At 49.9% G+C, this 24251-nt stretch overlaps 1 protein-coding gene across 45 annotated transcripts in view; it reads right to left on the reverse strand.

Moving 5' to 3' along the window:
• The window catches only part of SORBS1 (sorbin and SH3 domain containing 1), a 217855-nt gene that overhangs the window by 20457 nt on the left and 173147 nt on the right, over positions 1-24251 (reverse strand). For 16 of the 45 annotated variants that reach the window (XM_075422804.1, XM_075422797.1, XM_075422798.1 and 13 more), the window contains 15 exons: positions 24059-24234; positions 23210-23273; positions 22028-22102; positions 21634-21696; positions 18758-18805; positions 18511-18640; positions 16465-16579; positions 13177-13260; positions 9809-9823; positions 9253-9318; positions 8580-8681; positions 7185-7234; positions 4184-4359; positions 1112-2635; positions 288-373 (listed from right to left, as the gene is read on the reverse strand). In XM_075422804.1, the coding sequence (XP_075278919.1) occupies positions 288-373; positions 1112-2635; positions 4184-4359; positions 7185-7234; positions 8580-8681; positions 9253-9318; positions 9809-9823; positions 13177-13260; positions 16465-16579; positions 18511-18640; positions 18758-18805; positions 21634-21696; positions 22028-22102; positions 23210-23273; positions 24059-24234 (2774 nt within the window). The remainder of the gene's footprint in view (positions 1-287; positions 374-1111; positions 2636-4183; positions 4360-7184; positions 7235-8579; positions 8682-9252; positions 9319-9808; positions 9824-13176; positions 13261-16464; positions 16580-18510; positions 18641-18757; positions 18806-21633; positions 21697-22027; positions 22103-23209; positions 23274-24058; positions 24235-24251) is intronic. The other 29 variants (XM_075422832.1, XM_075422823.1, XM_075422824.1 and 26 more) reach the window with 11 other exon arrangements.

Consider the following 24251-nt stretch of genomic DNA (forward strand, 5'->3'; position numbering starts at 1 on the left):
ATCTTTGGGCTTTTTACACTCTTCAAAGCCCCCGCCAGCATTTTGTGCGATCGATAAGAACTCCCAGGTTCATTTTAAACAAAAGCTAAACCAGGCTACACATTGTACGTTAAATCAGTGGCAGAGGCAGTATGAAAATTAAAACATACCGGTTCCAACTTGCTGCTCTAACCTCCAACATGCACAGCCACGGACATCTAAGCTGTCCGCACACAAGGCTGCATGCTGTATTTCTTGTACGTGGAGCCGCCACAACCTTTACGCGGGGCCGTGAAGGAGGGCATTACCTCTTTGTCATCATGCCGTCGGCGGATAATTTCTTCTGGAGTTTCCATGTAATCAACTGGTGCAAAATGCCTTGGTGATTCTGAATCTACTTCAAAACAACATAAGGAAGTTAAAATACAGATGGATTTAGCAAGCATAACCAGAAAGGAAAAAAAATAGATGTTTTGAAACAATTTGCTTCCATTATGACAGAACGGATGCTCAATTGCCACTGACCAAATTGCCAATCAGATGTCGGTAATTTATCAGTTTTCATTTTTTCTTTCCCTTTTGGGCTGCACTTGTGAACAAAGATCCAAAAACAGGTAGAAAATAACAGTATGGGAAAGAGTAAAGACATAGAAGGACTTTGTGAAGAAAAGATCTGCCGCCATCAAAGTATGATTTGGCGTTCTACTGCTGAGAGAAGTTTAACGCACACACGCACGCACACACCCCACACAACTAGACCTTGAGAAACTGCTCCTTAAAGGAAACCATCTGGGTTTCTTTTATATTCCCACGTTTGCAAATGAGAGAGGGCTAGAAATATCTCATGCCAAGATTCCTGCATCCCCGGAGTCGCCTGAGAGCCCAGCTGAACCCGGTGCGACCGGCACGGCAGTGGGCATCGTTTCTCAGAAGTGCAGCTGTTAACGGGTCCTGGACAACGATGCTCAGCAAGACAGGCAAAGGACGGGAGACACACCAGGGGAGAAACCAGAGTCAGGGGATGCGAAGGCGTCAAAGGAGTAAAAATGCAAGGGTTGGGGAAGAAAAGGGGAGGAGAAAGGAAAGCGAGAAGACAGGTGAGGGGACACCGGTAAAGAACACAAAAAGCCACCTCCTAGGTACGTCCCAAGTTCACTTTGCGGATTGTTGTTTGTGTCCAGGCCGTGACAGAGGGCAAACGGAACAGGGTTGCCATTGTGTAAGGAGCCAGGGGCGCCCGCCCGGCCCGGGAAGCCATCTCGGCCGGCTCCCGCCGTGGGGACGCAGCTAAGCCTCTCCACAACGTCAAAGGAGGACAGGCGCCGGGGGGCCAGCGGCCCGCTTCGGGAGCACGGTCGGTGCTGGGAGCGGCGATGCTTGCCTCCTGCGCTCTCCTGCGGCTGCCCGGGGTGGGCTGGGCGCTCGGGGCTGGGCGCTGCCGGCCTCCCCGGGCAGTCTGGGGATGGAGTCCTGCACGACTGGTGCTGGAAGGGCTTTTTCAATCGGAACGGGAGCGGGCTCATGAGGTAGACATTTCTGGGGAGCGTGTGCCTGTCCCCATAGACATCTCCTCTGGACTCGGGGTTCCTGGAGGCCTGCTGCTGCTCGTGCCTTCGGATGGTGGTGAACCTGGTGTAGGAAGCTGGGCACGCGCCTTTGCATCTGTTGACTTTATGCTTTAGAGGGCCATTGAGGTTGCTGCTGCCGCTGCCGCCGCTGTCGTTGGACGCATTTGAGAGGAGATCCATCTCATCCGTGCAAGCCGAAAGCGTGTCCATAGGGATGGCATCGCTGACATCCGAAGCCGTGTCCTCCACGTTGCTGCAGGAGCGGGAGGATTTCTCTGCCAAGCTGGCAGCATCCTTCTCTTCTTGGTCTGCTTTTGGCAAATCCAGCAGAAACTCTGCAGAGTAGGCAGAACTCAGGCAAGCGTCAGACTGGAGAGAAGTGGTGAATTTGTTTTGTCCGGCGGAAAAGTCGAGCGAGGGCATTGATCGGGATCTCTGGATCAGCTGCTCAAAGGCACTGATACGGGAGGAAACGGTGTGTTTGGGGATCTGCTCTGAATCCTCTCGGCTAAGGCTGTGCTCCATCCTGTCCCTGGCTTCGTTCTCAAACTGAGACGCAATATCCCTGACGCTGCAGGAGGAGACCGTGCCCAGATGGATCCTGGAGCGGTTGATCTGGTGCATGTCTTTATACAGCATCGTAAACTCCACCCCACTCTTCCTGGCGCCAGGGAACAGGTAGCCTTTCCTCGGGTCGGTGCCATACTCCTGCAGGCTCATGGTGCTGCCGGATTTGATGGCGTACTCCTCCTTCGACTTCATCAACATGTTTTCTATGCCTTCCCCTACGTCTACCACGAAAGCTTTTTTATTATCGAACAAGGCACTGGAGCTACGAAGGTTTTCGCAGCTTTGAGCCTTCTCGTGAGACAGCAAGATACCCTTCTTGTCCTGCACAAGAGCAGCTGGAGCTGCTAGTTTGGGTTTGAATTTGGAAGGGAGGATTTCAGTAATGCAGGCTTTTGCGGCTGATAAGGGCTTCTTATGTTTACATGCGTGACCTAACATACCGGTATGACTAGCGTTAAAGGTTCGGCTATTAGCTGAAGAGGGTGCAGTCATATGAGCATTCCCACCTTTACGATCCACTGGTAAGCATGCAGGATAAAATAAATACAACCTGTTAGCTTAAGTGCTAGAAAGCTGTCGAGAAAGGAGAAAGAACATGCTCGGGTTTCATAAAACGCACGTTAAAGAAACAAAGTTCCAAAACATAAAGAGAAGCGGGAAGAAACTGCACAGCAAGCCGCGCTTGCGGGAGCGGATGAAGTGCCGCTAACGGTTCTAAACTGAGCGGCTGGGCCAGAAGCAGCCCTCAAGCGCTTTGAAGGTACCCTCCCAAAAAGTGCTGAGCGTGACCAGCTTCCAGAGAAAAGGGCGCTGGACTCGGGGCAGTGTCAGGGTGTCAGGCAGAATGCACAGGCACTAACGGTGCAAAAACAGCTTAATGCCAAGCCCGGCATCACACCTACTCCGGTCTCCCCACAGCGCTCGCCGAACAGCTTATTCCTGGGAGGGAGCAGACCATCGGCGGCCGCCGGTGCTGGCACAAGCGGGCCACATCAGCCGGCCTCGCCCAAGAGCTGCCCGCTCGGAGATTCCCCATGCCAGGAATAAGCCGAGCGCGCTGCGGGCAACGCAGCTGGCCACGTTTGCTCTAAAAAGCAAGGAGTCAGACCAGGATGTTACTTTTTTTTTTTTAAACGCAGATCCAGTCTGGGTTCAGCTTAAGACTGCAGTTTTTTTAGGTCCGTTTCCTAGTTTAGTTCAAACTCAAATGTCAACATAACCATTCAGGTTCAACTGCAGCTTGGGGAACAATCACTGTTTGAACAGCTTTCTGCGTTCGGACCCAGTCTGACTCCCTGCCCTCCGGGCCTGACATCCTGCCGAAAAACGGCTGGCAGACGGAGAGAGACCTTTTTGGTGCGATGGACTATTTTTAGGGAGAGCAGTTCAGAAGCCCAGCGCATTCCTTCCCCAGTCCTCTCCCCATCTCAAGCCATTTTTACGCTGAAGTTGGCTCAGAGATCCGTTCCCCAACATAGCTCCCCGACGGGAGCCAGGCTCGTCCTTGTCTTCTGCTTCTAGAGCATCCGTGATGGGGGAGGAAAGGGGAGGGGATGCAGTGGTCTCCGCTGCCTCGGAGCCCGCGGGGCTTTGCTGGCTCGTATCGTCCCGTGCATTCTCCGCGCAGCCCTGGAGATGGAGGCTGTGGAGCACACGGTGCCGACCACCCCAGCAGAGATGGTGGGGTCTGCGGAGGTACCGCAGCAGGCAGAGTGGAAAAGGCAGGGCAGGGCTCTAGCGTGGCAAGGCGGTGGGAGCAGATGGATAGCCAGGCCAGCCCGAGCAGCCTCGAGGAAGAATGGGAGGGTGTGCGGTGCGGCCGGGGTGCTGGGTGGAGGGAGCTGGTCCCTGCCAGGAAGAGGAACCTGGATCAGATAAAGGGGTCATGAAAAATACTGGCCAGTGGGGTCTGAGAGAAAAAACGGAGGGGAAAACTGGGGATGGCAAAGGGGAAGGACAGCAGAAACCTCAACAGGACTCTAAACCCTGCAGCAGTTTGCCCCACATCACCTGGCCTTCCACACTCTGTGTAGAATGGAGGAGAGGTCAGTGCCCTGACCACCTACCTTTTGTGGAAGCGGAGCTAGAAGGTCGCTTGAGACCGCTCAGCCCCTGGAACGGGATATCTCCGCCTTCCAGCACGCTCTTGTAAATCTGCCTTTCATTCTCCAAGCCAGTAGCGTCGCCCAGCGCTGGCTCCAACTCCCTCTTCGCAGCGTGGTAGCTGGGTGAATGCGTGGAGCTGGAAAACACAAAGAAGGGCGAGGGACACCAGCAGGTCACTTCTGTTTGCCGAGAGCTTCAGGCAGAGTAAGCGGAAGCCGCACTTGTGACCCCAGAGCAGGCGGTGTGTGCAGAGCGGGCGCTGAACGGAGAGGTTACGAACACACGGCGCTGACGAGCCCGGTTTGGCACTGCCACGGCGTTCCCCACCTGAGGGAACTCCCCCGGCAAACCAGCAGCAGGAGAGCTCGGCTCCTTCGGTTTGCAGATCAGACGGCGGATGTGCGGTTTCTTTGCAGACCCAAAGAAATTCCCTGGCTAGCTGGAAGTCGCACGGAGATCTCCCACCTCCCAGCCCTCCCTCCTTAAACACCAGCCCTGGCTGTCCCCTGCTTAAAGCACAGCTGCCCAGGAGCTCACCCCAACCAGTTCAGCCTCCCAGCTAACGCCGCAGTTCAAGACTCCCAGAGCGATTTCTCAAGCTCATGAGCGAGGGACCATGCAGAGCAGCAACACTACGGGGCCACAGACGCCAGTGTTTCAAATGCCAAAGAAATTCCCAGAGGCGCACAGTTCTGCTCAGCTTTGCCTCAGGCTTCCACGACAGGGCGTGAAAAATCCTGGCCTCCCGGTCTAGCACGCAGGTTTATAAACAAAATGCTGCGGACATGAGTACAGTTTTAATTTCTTAGGCCTTTAAAGACTGGACATTTATTACAAATCTCTTTTCTTAGCCACGCATCTAAGCACAACTATGCGCCCACGTCTGATTTCTAGCTTTCACTGTTTTCTCTCTAAAAAAAAATAACAAACAATGCCGTGGTATAAACGGCCTTTTTCCAGGTACAAAAGACTTACGGAGCAATCAGGCAGACAATGTTCTCCTAAGAGCTAAGCTCATCTGATACCCGTTCTTGTGCTCAACCAGGCTCTTCAGAGTAAAATGCAGTCTCATGCAAAACTATTCTGGAGCCAAAGCATGACTGCTGGGAAGTTCGAAAAAAATCAAAAAATAGGGCATTTGCCAATTCGTGGAAACATTCTGAAAGCTGGTTTACATCCTGATGTTCAGGAGTGATCCAGATTTATGAGGGTGGAAACGCTTGTGGTTACGCCTGCTTGTTGCGGATGATCTGCTTGTTTTGGAGAGACGCTGTACGTCTGGGGCACAGAGAAAGCGTCCAAACGCACCAGAGGGTTGGCTACGGAGGTGCCATTACACCATGTCTGGATCACAAAGAGGATCCTAGTTTCCAGAGAAGGAAAGCCAGGTCAGATGCGGTCCCATAAATTACTTTCTGGAGTAAAACCACGAAAGGGAACGGGAATGCTGTCCCTTTTTCAGCCGAGTCAATGCTCAAACAGCCCCACGGCGACAGAGCTGCTGTGTCTTACGGGGGCTACCCCAGAGCCTCTCCTCGTCAGGTTCCCCGGGAAGCCCTCCCAGTTGCTGCAGCGAATGAGGACTGCCCTGATGCTCCTCACCTGGGAGGTAAAAGCCTTTTAGCCCCGTTGTTAAAAACCAAAGGGTTAACACGATCCTGCTTTGGGAATACCCCGGGGAGGGGGAGTGGGGGCATTTGGCAGAGTCCCTTTACCAGGGCCAGCGAGCAGGACTGTCCCAGGGCCAAGGCAGTCTGCGAGATCAGAAGCAGGTGACCAGAGGGAAGAGGAACACTGCAAAAAAGCCCACAAACTCTGGGTATCTTTTCTCCCTGCTCTCCAAACGCAGGGCAGGGAAGAACGCGCAGCTCCCCAGGGCCTCACTGCCGGATCCCAGCCTTCCCAGGCTGCTTCCCCTCTCCACTGGCTCGGACGCCGGCACTCCCGCGTGCTTCGAGTGCAGTCAGCGCTGCCGTGGGCGGAAAACCTTACCCGTCATTGGCAAATACAAGCCGTTCTTCGACGCTAATCTCTAAGATTGCCGTTTATTTTCTTGCTCTCTCCCTACCAAAACTACGCAGCCACGGGAGCCAACCAACAACACGCAGCAGTGCGCAAGCTTCCCAGAACGAACCCAGACAGGAGGGGACTGAGCTGAGAAAAGCACCGAAGACCTCGCAGGCAGCCCCAGAGGGGCAGTGAGCACTTGTGCTATTAACGGGCACCTGGAGAAGAACGTGTCTTTCCTACAAACCATCCGCGCCCGAGGGGATCACGGTGCCCACGGCCAGCGTTAAGCACTCAGTCCAGTTCCACCGAGCGGGAGGTTCGCAGCAGGAGCTGGCTCCGTGGCTCCACTAACGCGGCACAGCTCAGCATCTTGCTCTGGATTTTCCTTTTTTTGGTGTTCCTCTTTTAGAACAAACCAGCTCCAGGTACAACTCATTTAGGCAGAGTATACTGCTTATTACATATTCCTCTGGAAAAGCAGCGCCATATTAGATCTTCAAGAAATATCGTTACTGCTACCACTCCTGGAGGCCGGAAAATTACTGCCTGCCTTTCGGTCTGGTGCGTGTGACTGGGAGTATCTAACAGGAGCTGTTCTATCACGTGGGCGTAACAGACACGAGCTTTGTTTGCTCCACGCAGTGAAGTTACTGGCATGAAGTTACAGTCGATTTGCAAACCTCATCAAGAAGGAGCTCAAGGTCCGTTTGGTTTTCTTCTTACAGTCACCACCCAGCACAACCGGCAATTCTCATCCAGACAATGCACTCGCTTCAGAATTCATCCAAGAGCCAAGAGCAGATACTGTACCTGGACTCACCTAAAGCACGTGTCTAATTCTCACGGTGCATGCATTTGTCTATATCCATCACCAAAAAATGAATCCAACTCACCTGAACGCCCGAAACCCCACCCCAAAAAGAGACATCCAAAAGCAATTGGAAGACTTACTAGGAAGCGTGGTCGGCAGAAGTCTCCAGAGGAGGAACACCGGCCGCACTCTGCAAAAGTCCAAACAAGGGAGTCACTGCTACGCACTCACACGGCGGGAGAAAGAAACAGGCTTGCTTAAGTAATTTTCCATCTATTGCTGGAATACGAGCCTTTAGCAGACACTGAGGTTTAAGTCTAAACACAGGTTAAGCTGTCAGTGTCTCCGCAGACGAGCAACAGTCTTCCCGGGGCCCTTCGGGGCAGTGACAGGTCTGTCGCGCAGCCCATGCCTTTTCGCAGCGCCTGCTCGTTTCTCTGCGCCCGAGTCATTGCGAACAGAGCCAAAAGCCAGAGCAGGCAACCAGCTGGGCCATGACCAGGAGACACATGCTCGTCATTATTTCCCCAAGCTTCTCCCCCTCCACCCGTCACTGCCCGCCCGCGCTGTAAAGGTGTATGGCATTTCGGCAGCACGACACATTCCTCAGCGTTCACAAAACCATCCAAGCGCTAACGAGAAAAGCAACGCTTCAACTCAGCGTCCTGACTTCAGAGAAGCCGTGCCAGCTGCGCAGGCTCAACAGCAACAGCCCGCTCTCACCCACTTGATTTCAATCCAGCTAACGCTTCCCAGGCACGTCGTTTAAAAAATTGAAGACAATTTTAGGAGAAACACTCTGTTTGGCGTCCCTTCGTCTATCTGAGGATTCCAATGTAGGAAGGGAAACCAAATCTTGGGTTTGAAAAAGCAGCTTTCTCAAGTCCTGGTGAAAACACTTCAAAAAAAAAAAATGCTTCCAAAACATCGACAGCAAGAGGAAAAAAAAAGCCAGCAAAACCGGTGTGTCACCAAATTCTCGTTTCACGGGTCGGGTCCCGCAGACCCTCGGAGGAGCAGCAGCAGCTGACCCGCCCGAGCAGCCCACGGCAAGGGGCAGCGTAAGGAAAACCGTGGCAAAGCTCCGGGGAATATCCAGCGCTCGGGCAGGCGCGAGCTCCTCGCAGAGAGCAGGGCTGGGAGGGAGGGAGGGCGGATGGCAACACGCTTGGGAGGCACGAGATGATGACGTGACGCCAGGCAAGAATTTTAAGCTGATTGCTGCTGCCTATTCATGTGAAAAATCAAGAGGGCTTTTTTTTTTTGCAGACGCTGAACTCAAAACGCTAAAGGGGGGCAGGGGGCAGCTGACAGGGGATGGGGGAGCGAGGAAATCACTGTCTCTGAAATGGATTTCAAGCCGGATTCTCAGCATCGCGTTCTATTATTTCCGACAGCGACACAGCAAGCCATGCAGTCAGAAGGGTCAGAACCATTATTTATCCCAACCTCATTCAATAACCATCCAGCAGCAAACAGATTAGAGCAGAGAGTTTGGAAAGAGGGATTGGCAGCACGAAAAGAATAGGAAATACCTTCTGTAGCTTTTTATGTGGCGCTTTATAAAGCTTCTCCATTTTTTCTAAATCTGCCTCTAACTCAGTCTGGTAGAGGTAGAGGTCTTTTTCTAGATCAGTCTGGTTAAAGAAGGAGAAGAAGAATGGGAAAATAATGCTTAGGGTTAGGGGAAACCAAAGGAATGTTAATTTAAAAAAAAAAAGCGAGCCTTTTTAATTGAAAAAAGACAAAGGTGGTACGGACAATACACAGAAATCCACTAGTAATTAATCATGTTTCAATCATTACCAAGGAAATAGTTTTAGGTATTTAACACTCAAAATTAAGAGATGCACAGGCCTGCTAGAATCTAATTCTACAAACCATAAAGTTATAAAACCCACCTGTAAAAAAAAAAAAAGATACTGTAACAATACGCAATAGGCTGTTAGTATAATTATCATTGCAAGTCAAGGTAGCAAAACCACCACGCTAAATTATGGCTGATTATGCTTTAAGAATTGTTTATTAAAATCAATTCACTAGCTACTTAATTGTTAGGCTAATAAGCTCAAACCCCATTAAAAAAAAAAAAAATCACTCACAAGCACACAAAACCCAAGCGATGTTACGAAAAACCAAACAGAAACTCAGAGACACACACGCGGACGCGCCAGCTGCCGCAGCACAACGGACGGGAGACACAATTACCTTTCTATCCTCTCTAGTAAGGATAGAGCAATCTCCAGGAGTATAATCCCAAATCTTTTTTGGAGGCTGATGGAAAGCAGAGGAAGGAAATGAGGAAATGAAGATAAGGAAAGACATCACACAGAATGTGGAAACTGGATTAGAACAGAGGGGGAATACAACAGGGGATCTGCATCAACACTGAAAATTAAAAAAAAAAAACCACAACAGAGAAAGAGACACAGAAAGAGGGATCAATCCGCTCCCGCACAAACACCGAGAGATTGTGGGAGCAGCCATGCAGTCGGGGGGGGGCTGCTTCCCGTGCTGCCGCGGGAAATCTGGATTTCTGCAAGGTGCTCTGAGGGATCCGGGGCTCTCCGGAGGGAGCACGCGGCTGGCGGTTAAAGCACTCTTAACACAAAACCAAACCAAAACGGGGGGAAAAAAAACACCACATAGTCATAAAAAGCATTTGTTTTGCTCATTCTTCTTTTTGAAAGGAAAGGGTAAAAGAAGGGCCCTTGGCAAAGCAAAGGGAGACTCCAGCCCGCCCCGCCAGGCTCCGAGTACGTACCGTGGGAGGCAACGGCTGAGTCCCCAGCGGTGGCATTGCGGGGCAAGGAGAACGCAGAGCTGTTACTGTGGTATCTCACGGGTTTGGGGGTTGGCTTGTTTGCGGGGGGAGGTTGGTGGAGTTGGACAACGTGGAATTTTGGGAACTAGTTATTTAAAATTCATCCCGCAGGCGAAGGTGCCGATTGCAAAATAGGGGATGTGCGTGTAAATCTCAGGGAGGATTAATCAAAGGGAAAGACCTTCGTCCTGACACGCCTACCCAAATAACACCATGCTCATATCCTCACGCACCGGCTGCGCACCTATCGCTGCTACCCTCAAAGCCTTTACTCTTACTTTGGGAAATCAGAACATATCTGCTCGGTTTTCAAATAAAAACCACCTCTGTTGGCTGGCAAGCTCAGCATCATCCTACGTGTCTACACCGACTTCTGTGACCAGATTACTGAACTGCCTCCAGGTTGCTGACGGGGAATCTCCCTGTGCCAGTCCATCGAGGGTGAGACTGAGCTACAACCTTGGGACCTGGTCCAAGCGCCTTGCTAGAGCACCTGGACCTGCAGTTTGGATCTGCCCCGCTCGACATTCCACCAGCCACTGCGTGGGTGCAAACACCAAACACCTCTTCCTCACCCATCGGATCAGCCACGGCAGGGGGGCAGATGGTGCTGAGATTTAGGTCTGAGATTCCCAGCCCCACACTTCCCCATTGGCAGCAAAGAGCTCACTCGGTGCTGCCTCAGGAAGGGAAGGGAGGAAGCGCCCGCGTGCGTGCGAGCCCCCAATCCCCGCGGAAGATGACAACACAGCTCTAGACTGACCAAATGTTGAGTTTTGTGGATGGGCTCCACGGAGCTGTGGGGAAGGGAAGGGAAGGGGAGAACGGGGATTCAGTCCCAGCAGCACACTGAATCAGCATCCGTGCTGCAGAGACCGATCCGTCTGTCTGCAGCGCACGCGCCTGTCCATGGAGCTGCCCAGAAGCGGATCCAGGACGCCGGTCCAGCAGACCATCGCTTCGGCTGCCCTAGGAAGCGCGTGTGCTTCCCTCAACAGGGACAGCCCCATCCTGGGCATCCCGGTGCCTTGGGAGAGCAACCCAAGGGCTCACGAGAACCCTGCGCTCCCTTGTACCAAGGGTGATCCCTGCTCGCCTCACAGAGCTGGGAACCAAGTCAGAAAGCCAGGGGAAACCATGCCTGCAGAAGTACACATTTTCTCCAGCCCCAGGAAACAGCTGGGACAGAGACTCTCTGAAAATCCCAAGCACTAGCAAATGCCAGCTGAAACTCTCTGGTCAGGGATAAGGCTTGGCCATTAGCTGGTCACAAAAATCTGGTGCCCTCATGACCGGAGCGAGCAAAGCTACAAGAAGCATGCTCTTCTGGCTGTGGTAACACAGCTCAGAGGGAGCTTTGCTAGCTATGAAGGTCTGAGATGGCATCCTCGATCCAAGCACCCAATGCCGAAGCACCGCACCCAGGGGCTGGGACAGGTGTGCAGGCAGCGTGGTTCCACGGCTTTGGAGCTACTGCAAGTTGACACGGGACATCACTTGAAGGCAAGGGGTAAGACAGCAGCCCTCAACAACAGTGCCCTGAGCAGGGTTGGGAGCTCGCCACCAGAACAGGCGCTTGCTGAACAAGAGATGGGTTGCTAGCGTAGCCTGAGGTGCCCCATTCCGAAGTCAGGCCAAGGCTGCATGACAAAAAGCACAAGCGCACGCTTCTCAGGAGCAGACATACCCTCACTTCCAGCAAGGCCCAAGGGCATAAACGTTCTCCTTTCTCCGACATGCCTTCCATTAAGTCACACTAGCTTGAAGGATCACAGAGATGATAAACCCTCATTCATCGCAAGAGCACACGGCTGTTCATTACACAGCGGGTGTCTTCTCACTTTGTGGAAATCTTAAGCCGTGACAACCCATGAAGTGTTAAATCCCTATACTGACATCCCTCCAAAGGCTCAGTGAGGTGAGATCTACCTGACTTCTACTGCCTAAAGGTTAGGGGGTCTCATCTCAAACACTGTTGAAGCTCCTTCTCTAGGTTAGGAGGGAAGGTCCCTAGCTCTAAAACGTAGCGTTCTGTGACAGAACAAACCACCCAGCCACCAAATCATAGAATCACAGGTTGGAAAAGACCTCTAAGATCATCAAGTACATGTTTGTTTTCCAGCAAAAATCACAGTATTTCTCTGATGCGACCAGACTGGGCACCCAGCCTCAGGCAGCTACCTTCTGTGCAGAGGAATCTTCCTTCTGTGAGAACACAGACTAGATTTAAAGAAAACCTGCTCGCTGGTGTCCAGGTGCAGTTGCCTTTGAAGCCAGTACTGAATCTCAAAATGTGTTTCTGCTTTGTTGTGCATGCAGGGAAACCTCAGCAGCACTGAAAAATGGCGTGCATGGGCATTTGGCAACCGACCTCGAGGAGCAAGGAGAAACGGGCACTGCACTGAGATGAGAGGGGTTGGTACTGACCCTCTGGTGCAGTGAGAGCAGCTGATTAAACGGTATTTAATCATGAAGTTAACAGTGTTTAACCAGTAAGAACCAGGCCATAAAACGCTTTAAAGTCACATTTTTTTCCAGTAGCCACGACCACCGATGTGCTCCCTCCATCAAACCGCCCTTTGTCCTGCTCAATAACTCAGCTTTGCTTCATCTTTTCCACAAGTGGGACGCGAAGGCCTCTCCCCCGCAGCAACACAGCGCTATTTGAAAAGCAAGCACGCTGTTCTCGGCCTTGGTTGCCGTCGGGGAAGGGCAAGGGTCGCCCAACACCGACTGACGCCCGTCGGGGAAGGGCAAGGGCCGCTCAACACTGACGGACGCCCTCCGTTTAGGCAACGGGCAGCTCCGCGGAGCAGGGATCGAGCAGCAGGCAGGGTCACGAGCTGTTTAGGGACAGCTGGGAATTACTGACCTACAGTTTGCAAGCCAAGGCCAGGAATAAATGAGCGACTCGTCTGGACTTCGAGCTCCCTAGCAGCCGCCCTAGGTCTTGTCAGGCAGAGGGAGGCTAAGGGCTTCGAACAGGGACTTTCAATAACGAGAACAGGGCATCATATCTAACATTAACATCAAGTTTGAACTATGGCACTTGAAAAAATATTGCCTTCTTGATACCTATGGCTGGAAGGCGGGGAATGTCTGTAAATGGCTTCAAAATACTTAAAAGTGGCCACAGAACAGCTGCTTTACATCAGCACCAGGATGATGTTATGAACAATCACATTTTTAAATGAGTAAGGCAGCTGTTCAGGGTTTAGGGCCTAGAAAAGAGAGGTGACAATCATTAAAAAAAAATATATATATAAAGGCAGGTTGGCTTGATTAGTCATGGCAGCTATCAAACTTACCGGTTTCCCAAACTCCAATTCCGAAAAGAATTTATACCAAGGTTCATTCTTTAAATCTATCTCTTCTGGGCTTATATCCCGAGTCTAAAGGAGTTGGTGAAAGGGGAATGGAAGAGAGAGAAGGATAACATTATGCAAAGAATACACAGAAAGGGACTGTTAGAGATGCAGATCCCATGGTTTCCATTCTGAAATGTGGATATTTAGCCATATCATTCCGAATGTCCATAGCACCTCTCTCACAAAGGCCATCAACTGCTCTGCAAACACCAGTTAAGCCCAATGGCATCACCGTGAGCACTGTGAACATGAACGAATTACATTTTACAGATCAGAAGGCCCACGCAGAGAGAGATCATGCAGCGTGCCCAGAGTCACAGGGAGACTCAGAGGAAGGGCTGGGAGCCAACCGGTCCCTCAGTTCAACCGTTCGGCTCTTCCATCGAGTCCAAAGCTGCATGCACGTTAAAAAATTCTTTTAATTGTCATTTGGTTAAACAAGAGAGATTCAGTGAGACCTGAATCAAACACTGCATCTTTAACAGCACATGAATATGTGAGAAACCCTGTTCCATACACTGCAAACAGAGTGAAAGGTGGCTTTCTAAACCAAAGCAGACACAAGGCAGAGAGAGTGCACACCCCTGAAAGATCTCTGACAGGACGGATAACGAGACAAAATTACTGGTTTCTCCACACATAAACATTACAGAATCAGACAAAACCACAGCGAAGGAAAATCAGACAGGACAGAAAACAGTACAGCTGAAAAGGAAATTCTCTTTTGTTTGTACATCCACTTTAATGAAACAAAAAAAGTTGAAATAGTTGTAGCTGTTTAGAACCACTCCTGGTGCAAGAAGAGAGTAGAGTCCTTTGCCCAGGGCTACGAGGTGCTGCTCCCCAAAAGACACCCAGCTAACTCTTGCATTCCAGCGTACCTACTCTTAGAAATAATGGGTCTCAGCGGGTTAAAAACATAAATAAATAATGTCTGACGTGCCAGTGCGATCCTGAGCACTCCATCGTACCCAGCGATGAGCCACACACGTGCAGAGGGCCAACGCAACGTGTCCCGATGCAAACTGTCCTGCGAAGGGGTTACTGGGGCGGGGGGAGCTCCCATCAGCGCTGGGCTTTGCTGGCTGTCCCAGGCTCTGCCACAGCCAGCAGGCACCACAAAACGAGCTATGGGACGGGAGCTGATGTCGGAATTGGGGCAATGCTTCAGTCTGAACGATGGATGGTTACACCACGCTTGATCTCCAGTGGGTTGCAGGAAGACTTGGCCATTCCTTAAAGGCAAGACAGAAGTGATGCCTCCAGTTTTTAATTTACTGCACTCCAACTAAAAGTACTGATCTTCTTCTATAACTGCCTTTACATTAAATAAAAAAGCCCACTGACATCAATGGGAGGCTCTTCATTGCTCTGAAACGGTCTTGGATCAGGATTCTGACAGTCACAGCTCTGGGTGTGATCACCAGCAGATATCCACAGGTCTCCTGCAGCGTCCTTGAAGGATCTAGTTGCTAACCACAGTATTACTGTTGTATTTAATGGGACTGATGGAGACCATGAAGCCACTATTTCAAGACCTTGTTCATTCTGTGATCTATGGCTTGAAATTAAGCTCAAAAAATAACTTTGGAAGTAATGCAGCTATCACATTCTTCTTGTCTTTGGTAAGCTCTGTACAATTTTTCTCAATTATGCTGATGATGGTCCAGCTCGTGGCTTTTAGACTCCAATTCAACAGCTCAATTAAGTACCTGATGAAGTCTGAACACGTAAACAGTGCCACTGGTGATGCCAGGCCTTTCGCAAAGGCTTAAGTACACAGATGAAGCAGTCCTTTGGCCACAAGGTTTAATCCTGGCCCTTTAGCGTGAGAGGAAACTGCTACTTGAGTCAGCAGAAATCTTGCTCCAGGATGGACTGCAGGAATGGAGCTGTCACACCATGTTCAAACCACTCCTCGCTGACACTTCTCTAACGGGCTGAGCCAATGCCCACTAGGATCAAGAGAGAGTCATCCATCGCCCCTTGCAGTGGGCACTAGGATCATGCTCCTACCAGAAGCAACTTCCTTCAACTCAACGAAGGGACATGGGTGTGAAAAGAAGTTGGTTGCAGGATCTTCAAAAAGCGATGGACCTTGATTGCACTTGGAAGGAAAACAGAAAACCCACCAAAATACTCAGGAGAAACATCAGGTCCCAGATCAGACTTGATTCTTATATTTCCATTGATTTAAACTGCTGTTCTGTGTATAATCCTTGGCAGGTTCTCAGGAGCATTCCTTTACCTCCTCCAGGCATGGATCAATGCCTGAGCTGTTCAAGCACAAAGTCCAGTTTACATCTGGAATCTTGCATGCAATTAGCGCTTCTAATGGAATCCTTCAAATTAATGCCTATATAGAATGATTACATCTTTTAACGTACCAAGCTGGCTATTCACTAGTAACCTCACTAAGTATTTTCTAGCACTTACAGTGTCACCCTCGTACCACTGAAGGACACCTTAGGTGAGCTGTGGCGGCTGATTCATGGCTGGCTGACGAGCCTAGCACCACCGCTCTGCCCTGCCCCTTGCCAATGTTCTCAGCCAGGTCAGCAGAAGATGACTTTGGTATGTCCCCTGGCTGTCACAACTCCCAGCGGTGCTCGCTAATTCAAACGGAATTTAACATCCAGGTTACACAGCGGTGTAGCTGGGGAGCCAGCTCACCTTCAGTTCCACAGCGAAGCGGCAAGGTCCAGCTGAGGGAGAAGGCAGCCCAGGGGAGACGGCCATGTCCTAAGGCACCTCCGAGGCATCCCCCGAGGCACACTACAGGCCCTCTAAGAGTGAGTTGTTGGGTGCTTACAGCAGCAGAGGAACACAGGCACTGAAGCAGCCTGCTGTGTTGCGTGATGCCTTCAACCCTCCTGCACCAACTGATGCTGCGCCCTAGAAAAAGTCCCGCTGGCAAACCAGCTGCGGAACAGCTCACAGAGTCACACGCGGATTAAAAACTCGGGTTAGTGATCCATACTTCACACAGAAAACAACACATCCAGAAGGAAGGGAGCCTGCCCATGCCCCTGGATCTTGCTTTGTAGAGAACAAAAACGTTAGGAAGTTATGCAAAACAGTTTTCAAAACAAAATGTACAGGAACTACATCACACGAGCACTGCGAAGCAAGCATGAGGAATCCTATCCGCATGGAACCGGGCAAGCACTTGGGGAGTATTTCACAATCACAGGATAAAGCCACAAACCAGGATAAAACAAACATTACCATCTTCTCGTTGTTCAGAACCGAGGACTTCCCTGGCTGATAGTCGTAGATGCTCCTGGGCTCTGCACGGTATTTCCTGGTGTCCACCTTCTTGTCCGGCGGCTCCCAGTCAGTCCTGCGGAAAGGAAGGTCAATTCACCCAAAGCACTGCGGTATCTGCGGCGACGAGCACGTCCTTGGGGCCGGCGCCTTTCCCCAGCCATCGCCGCTTAAGCAGGGGACTTGTTTTTAACCTAGGAAAGGAGCCTGCTGCAAGAGGGACAGCTCAGACAGGGCGGCGGGCAGACATCTACAGCGGGCAGAGCTCCGTACAGCTGCTGGAACCGCTGGAGCAGAGGGCGATGCTTCCAAACACCTTTCAATAAACCTCCAGGCTTCCGCATCTTTCCTGACTGGAAATAGCTTAGCGATGGGCTTCAACTAAGTTCGCAAACAGGAGCATGTCCAAACTTTGAGCAGAACTTGGAATAAATCTCTTTTGCTAAACTTCCTTTTAGCTACGTCACTGATTACCTGACTACCACTGCTCTGGGGGCACTCCAGGGTCCAGGAGGGGGTCTTTCTAGACATATGAATGAATTATCTCCAACTGGTGTATCTAAAAATGATCAAAAAAAGCCCACTGACTACCCAAACTACTGTAATTTTGTGCATTGTCCACACCGGCACAGTGCAGGCAACAGCAGTTGCAAAGCCTTTAGGGTCCATGTCCTCCAACGTCCAGCTCCTCTGAAGAGCAGTACATTCAAATATCTCATGCAGAATAACCAACGCCCCCGAAAAAGCCCAGGAATCAGGCCATTTAAGCTGGCAAACTAATTCTGATGTCGCTTTTGATCTGTTCCCCTCGATGGGCAATGCTGTATGTGGATTCATCTCACGCTCCTTCACCATTCACCAAACAAAAGTGAGGTGTCTAATGAAAACTGCTGCTCCGGGTTTCCTCCCGCTTCCCCTGCTGACCTGGTGTAAGACAGGAACAACCCACCGAGTTGCCCACACTCTCTCCACTGGATTAGGAGAGACAGAGACAACCAAACGTTGTTTTTGCTTTTTAAAACTAAGGCAAGGTGACAGCCAAAACGACTGGCCTACAAACAGTGTACACATTTCAGCAAGTTTGATCTTTACTGTCTAGAATAAATTTGATTGCTTAAGATTCCCAGAGAAGCTTCTCCCCGGTGTAACACTGTTTTCTCACTAGGTAATAGGAAGCGCTGATTACCGTAACCCTTTCACTGGCAAGAGTTTTCTCAGAGGGCCAATGCACTACGCCTTCAACTCCTGCGTGAGGGAGACGTGCTCTGTCAGCAAGCTCGGTCTCCTGCTCCGACGGCCCGAGATGCATCTATGCCAACTATGGTATCGCTCATTTGAGGCACAAGTGAAAAACATTACGAGCCTGTGGTAGCTGGTGAGGGAGGAGCAGTTCAAAGGATAGGAGAATTCAGCAGGACGAAACATTCATTGCTCATTCTGCTTTCCCTTCGCTCGGTAAATGCATTCACTACTGCTACAAAGAGGTTTAAAATACATGGTAATAAACAAAGCAAAAGACCAGGAGGGAAGTCATCTTCAAAGATCAGAAATGACAGCGCTAACTAGAACCTGCTTCCAATAAAGTTCCTATGGGTGGGACTCCTCAGAGGTGGAAAACGTGACAAAACTTTTACCAAAGCTCCACACAAACCCAGATGTTGCTCCCCCACAATTCTGGCTGCTCGCTCGTATTCCGAGGTGCCTTCACAGCATCACGCCCAGCCCAGCGTTCCCACCGTGGTGGCAGGCACTGCACGAGGCAGCACCCCTCGCACCCGGCTGTGTGACGCCCGGCAGAAAAAGCCGGGTGAGACGGGGACTGGGCTGTGATGACGAAGGACTTCGCTGCTGCCTCGTAGCAGAGTCAGAGTCAAAACTACATCTGCACTTCCCCAGAAAGTTTAACTGGAGTTGTGGACCTAAAGCTGCCACCTTTTTTTTCCCTCCCCATTCACAGCTTTCAGAGATTCTTCCGTACTGATCCAATTATATCTTAGTTTGGGTCACCTTTCTGGGCTTGATTTCAGCGACGAAGTGCGGTTTGGCAGTGGCAGAGTGGCCGATCTCTTCACAACCTTCTCCGAATCAATGTTGTCCATCTCGCTCTTGGAGCGGGGAACCGAAAGCTGGGATCTGCCTGTAGGATGAGTCAAAGAGGGGAAGGCTATCGGTGAACCGGGTAGGAGGCCAACAAATCCATGCTTGACATGCCCTTTCTGTCCGACAGGTTACACAAGAAATGTGAATGACTTACTGTCCTCAGAATAGGAGTACCGAGGAGAGTACGAATCAGAATCCTCATCTGAAAGACAAAAGCATGTTGCAAGTGAGCTGAAAAAGCCCTGAAGAAGCAGCACCAGAGACTCTTTGCACTTCTTCTACTAACATGTTGGCCATGATCTGAGTGATACACCCAATACTTACCACAGTGAGAGGATCCTAAAAAAGAAAATCCCAATGAAGTTTAAATGACATTTAAAAATCATTCCTAGATTAGATATAAATATTAATGTACTACTTACACTAACACCTTTCTCCAGGCTCTCAAAGCACTTTAGAAAACAACCACTTTTTATCACAAAACTCCTCTACAGCAAGGGTTATTACATCCACTTTATCGAAAGCTGAAAGATAAACTGAGGATTTAAAAGCCGTAGCATGTGCCTGAAATAGCTCATGAGGTGCTGCAGTGACAGAGCTGAGGGGTCCTGCTCCCAATCACATCTGATGATCGCTGGGACATCTGCCTTGAATCAACTCGCACGCCGAGCCGAAGCACATTCACCGACTTGGATGATCTCCAAGCAGAGAGAACGTCCCTGGCACGAGGCGCACATGTCTGCTTTCACCCAGAGACGGCCCTGGCGCTGAAGAGCTTGCTTTTTAAATAGGAAAGACATGTCTACAGAGTGCTACAGAGATATTCAAGGAGCTCTCAAAGGTGGCAGCAGGGGGAGCTGGGATCAGACCCCCAGGCCCATCACCTTCCTCTGATGATGAGGGTTCGGAATGGCTGGGAGCACGTGAGACATCCACAGGGCTTCCAAGGCAAAATGCAGGGAAGTGCAACGCAACGGCTGCAAAGAGAGCTGCGAGCAAAGGTCTTACTAATATCTCTGTGAAGAAAAAAACCCACTAAAAATGACAGAGATAAAATGACAGAGAAACAAACCAGATGAAGCTAGCATAAGCTAGATAAGAAAAGAACACCCTAAAGGAGCGTTCTGTGAGTTCAGTGGTGGCGATCAGCAGATTGAAACCGTGTCCGGCTCTCAAGGAGAGGATCCACCGTCTGCTACAGCCCATCTCGCCTGCTGGGAAACCCAGTCTGGCCAACACGGCTGAGCTGGAGCTGCCCTTGAGGCTCAGTCAAGCCTGTCAGGAAGGCTCAAAGCAGTCTCAACTTTTAGCCCCTCTGCTGAGTTCTGCTGGTGAATGAATGAGCAGGTTTGACCTCCAGACAGATGCTTATTGACCCTGGCGTGCTTATCGTAACCTTCAGCTCAAAAAGTAGCCAAGGTCACATTCTGGGCCAATTCCCTTATTTTAAACCTAAATGATGGAAAATAAATATTTATTTATTTAACGTTATTACACTGAATTGTTGACAAAATCGACCGGTATTCCTATAGATGGGTTTATTCAGATAGCAAAACACTTGGTAAATCACAAAAAACTCTGTCCCTACAAATACGGATGAACAAACGTCTAAAGCTATCTTCACAGCCGTTCATATGCACTTTTATAAGTGCATACGGGACATTTATGGGAAACCAGACTCTTAATATATTATCATCACTGGTTTTGCAAACTACATCAGTTCAGATAACAGCAAAATGGATTTTCAAACTTCATTAGAAACAAGAAAATGGAATCTCTGTAAAAGTCCTTTATCGACTGGTTCTCGAGGCTCTTTGTTTCTGTCTCTTCCAGACCCACGTACCACACTGTCAATGGAAATAATTTATACTGCATTCTGAGTCGCAAGACAGGACTCTTCACCCCCAGGTTTCACCAAGAAATAAGCAAGTGGCATCGACACCTGCATGACACTCGTCCACGTTCATTTTAACAGTGAAGCACACCTTAGGTCTCCTGGTCGTCTCTGAGCAGCTCGGCTAGAGCCCACAGCGTGTGCTTTCTTCTGACACAGTACCCACCAGATGTGTAATACGAACGCGGAACGCAATGGTTCGTTAATAGTCTCACCAGGGTTGGCTTGAGGCACAGGCTAAGTAGGCAAGTTCCTAAACGGCGGCGTCTACAGAAGTGACACCAAAGCACCAGATCAACAAGGCTGTCACCACCAACAGTTTCCCAGCCGGGAAATGTCTGTATGCCCAGCGTCTGCAGCGGATTCCAGCGTCTCTCGTCTAGCAGTGTTTTCACGCATATGCACGCAGTTACCAGATTATCACGGCAACAGATAATATTTCAACATCCGCGAAACACGACTGCAGAGGATTCTGCTTCGTACGTGAAGCTTAAAGGAATCTGCTGAGCACGTGAAGAGGATAAGGTAAAGACAGCCTTATTTCAAGTCACCAGATGTGCTGGTGAGACTGCCCAGCTCCGTCCTTGCCTAGGTAGGCCAAGTGCGCCTAAGGCCAGCCCTGAACCTACGTTACCAAGTTCTATTTAGGTGAACAGACTGCACTGAGGGACTGATCCAAAACCCACTGAAGCAAGCGGCCTCTTTACCAACCCACTTCAGTGGCGTGTTGGGTCTGGCCCTAACACTATGTTAATAGTCAAAAGCAGAAGTAAATAATTGAAGCAATGTATTGATCCGGAAAGGGGGCGGGAGAACTCTCAGTTAAACCACATCTTTACGCATCAGTCGGCGTCCTAGGCGTGTTAAACAGTCACTGCACGCACACGGCGAAATTCAACCGATAAGCGCACAAAACCAAGCAAACCCCAAGCCTGCAGCGTTAGTCAAACAGCAGTGAGAAAGCCAGCGGAGCGCTGCAAAGCCAAGGAGGCGTCATCCCATCAAGGTAACGCTCAGAGTGCAGCAAATCATGGTGAGGCAGCGCAACGCTCAGCAGCGAGAAAGAACTCCAGGGAGAAAATAAATGGCTAAGGCAGCATTTGTGCAGAAAAATACATATGGTCCTTTGTTATTACCTTCAGAGATAGGACTAGGAGTAGACGCAGGAAACTGGTATGTAGGAGAATAAGGATTGTCTTCTGCAGCAGAGAAAAGCGGTGGATTTTGAGACTACCCACAGTGAAGTGGAGGTTCTGCTTCATCCCCCAATTTCCTATCGCCATATGATTTTACCACCTATTTTAATAATGCTAGAGTAAATGGCATCATACTTTAAAAAAAAGATTAATGGATTAGCAAAGATTTAGTTATTTTATGCATCACACAAGAAGCTATACTGGGCGTAACTGGATTTCCAGCCAGCGTAACACATGGGTAACGGAAATCTAGAACCTGAATCGAGTTACTATTAGGGTGCTATAGTACAGTTAAAGCACAAGACAACAGATACTCTGACTAAACTTCTGGTACCTTCAGTTTTTTGCTGGGTTTCAGGAAGCTCAGGAAATATGTAGGTAGGGCAATAGGGGTTTTCTTCAGGAGTGTCTAAGGAGAGGAAGACGATTTGCAAAAAAGAACAGAGAGGACAGGTTTAAAGGGGAAGAAGGGCGAGACAAGAACCCGTACAAGCTACAGCACAGCCCCTCTCAAGTGGATGTTCTAACTCGACACGACCCTCTCCGCTCATGGCTGCCTGGCATGTCAGGGCCCTGCGGGAGACCCTGGAAGACGAGGGGACCAAAATCAGCCTCCTCCGCCTGCGGCACGGGCTCTGCCCCAGCTGAAGAACCTCTGCTAGGAGCACTGGGATGAGGGAGCAGCTCGTGCCCATCCCATCCAACACCACGCAGCATCTGGAGACGCACCAAGCTCATCACAACAGCACGGGCAGCAGCACACGCAGCTTCAGGTTCGCATGCTCGGTGCTTCACTGCGTAAGCGCGGGTTGGACCTGCACGCCGGGCTGTTCAGAGCCCGCAGTTTGCGGTCGCTGGCCGCAGCCGCTTCGCACACAGCAGACAGAACGTGAACGGATCAGCAGCCAGGCACGGACGTGTCCCCGCGCAGGGGCAGCCCTGAGAGCGCAGGACCACGAAGCCTGCAGGGTCAGGTTTCGAAAGGGGAAAATTTGAGGTTTTGAAAAAGCAGAGTTCAGAATCTGAACTTGCCTAAATCAACACGAACCTCTCCGTTGGTTTCGGTGAGCTTCAAATCAAGCTTTGTAACCCAAGTACTAAAGCTTTACAGTGGAAAAGTTGTCTCTTATGCATAGAGCAGTATCAGTGAGAACTTACTGTCCTTTAAAAGTGCGTGTGGGCACGGTGTTAGCTGCTACAGCTGGAGTTCAAGGATCTATTTTCTCTCAGTATGGAATTATTAGCAACTTTCGGACCTCAAACAGTACTCTGGGTTTCTTGAGGGCACTGCAGTTCACCTTTCAGAACTACTCAGACCTTTCTTTGGGCTTCACTGTTCTCTCACCTTCGACTTCAGAGATCTCAAATACCTTGGCTGAGTTCTGCGGTGCGGAGCAAACGCTGGTCAACATAAAATGCTTTTGTTTAAAATCCAGTACAATTCTTCATACGAAGGAAACAAAATGTTATCAAGGTGGTCTTTCAACGTCAATAAAACCCATCTGTGTTACAGTACCTCTGTTTAGCTTGTGGATCTGCTTGAACATCGTCTTGTACCAGTCCTTCGATCTGTCTGTATTCTGTTGGAAAAATAAATACGCACGTAAATCATCACAGACATGAATTCTACCAGCCTTTCAAAGTTCTTACGGATCCTCCAGCAATGAAAAAGATTTACACTCTGCTCTACAAAGGCTGTATGAAATTCATACTTCAAAATATGAGTGATTTCACTCAGACAGATAATCTCATACGTAATGAAGCTACAGGCTTCACTCCCGTTACTAGCAGCGCACAAGCTTTGCAGGGGTAGGTTGTAACCTGTGTAGAACTTTGGATTGTGTGAAAGGATTTTGCCGTTTATCTGATCTGACATCTAAAGACAGACACCTTGCCTATTTGTCATACGTACCAATTTCATAAGTATTCAATGGACAGTTGGAAACATTCAGTGTTCAAGTCATTCCAGACTCTAGTTGTAAGAATAGGTTAATAATTCTTTTCATTATGATTTCCCCTGAACGCTGAATGAACCTCAACATGTTGTATAAAAGAGATATCTGCCTTAAAGATGGCTAAAATGCGACAAAACTCTCCTCAGCTGCTAGCTGTGAATGAAACAGAAGAGCAGAAAACAGTATTCTCAAATATGATGAAAAGAGACATTAATTTTTAATTTTTACCCCCTAAGGCAGCTGAAACAGGTCATTGGCAGCAAATGGAACTGTTCATAATAAAATACATTGGAACTACAATTCTGTCTTCCTTTAAATCTCCGCGGTCGCTAGAGCTTTAGCGAATTCCCCGAGTCCTAAGGCAGGCAGGATCTAGCCCAGGTTTTACGCATTGACCCATGCTGTCTCACCCTGAGCGGAATGCCAATATCATCGATGGAGGTATCGGCCACGTGCTGAGGGCTCCTGACACCGCTCCTCTTCTCCTCCATGGCCCTCTTCTCGCTTGGCACCGTCTCCTGGCCTGGCTTGTCCCGTATGAGCGCCGAATCAACTTTATCTGAAACTGCCTTGTCTGGCCCTGAATCTGGAAATGACAACGGC

This window comes from Opisthocomus hoazin, chromosome 6 (genome assembly GCF_030867145.1).
Source record: "Opisthocomus hoazin isolate bOpiHoa1 chromosome 6, bOpiHoa1.hap1, whole genome shotgun sequence".
NCBI classification, from domain to species: domain Eukaryota; kingdom Metazoa; phylum Chordata; class Aves; order Opisthocomiformes; family Opisthocomidae; genus Opisthocomus; species Opisthocomus hoazin.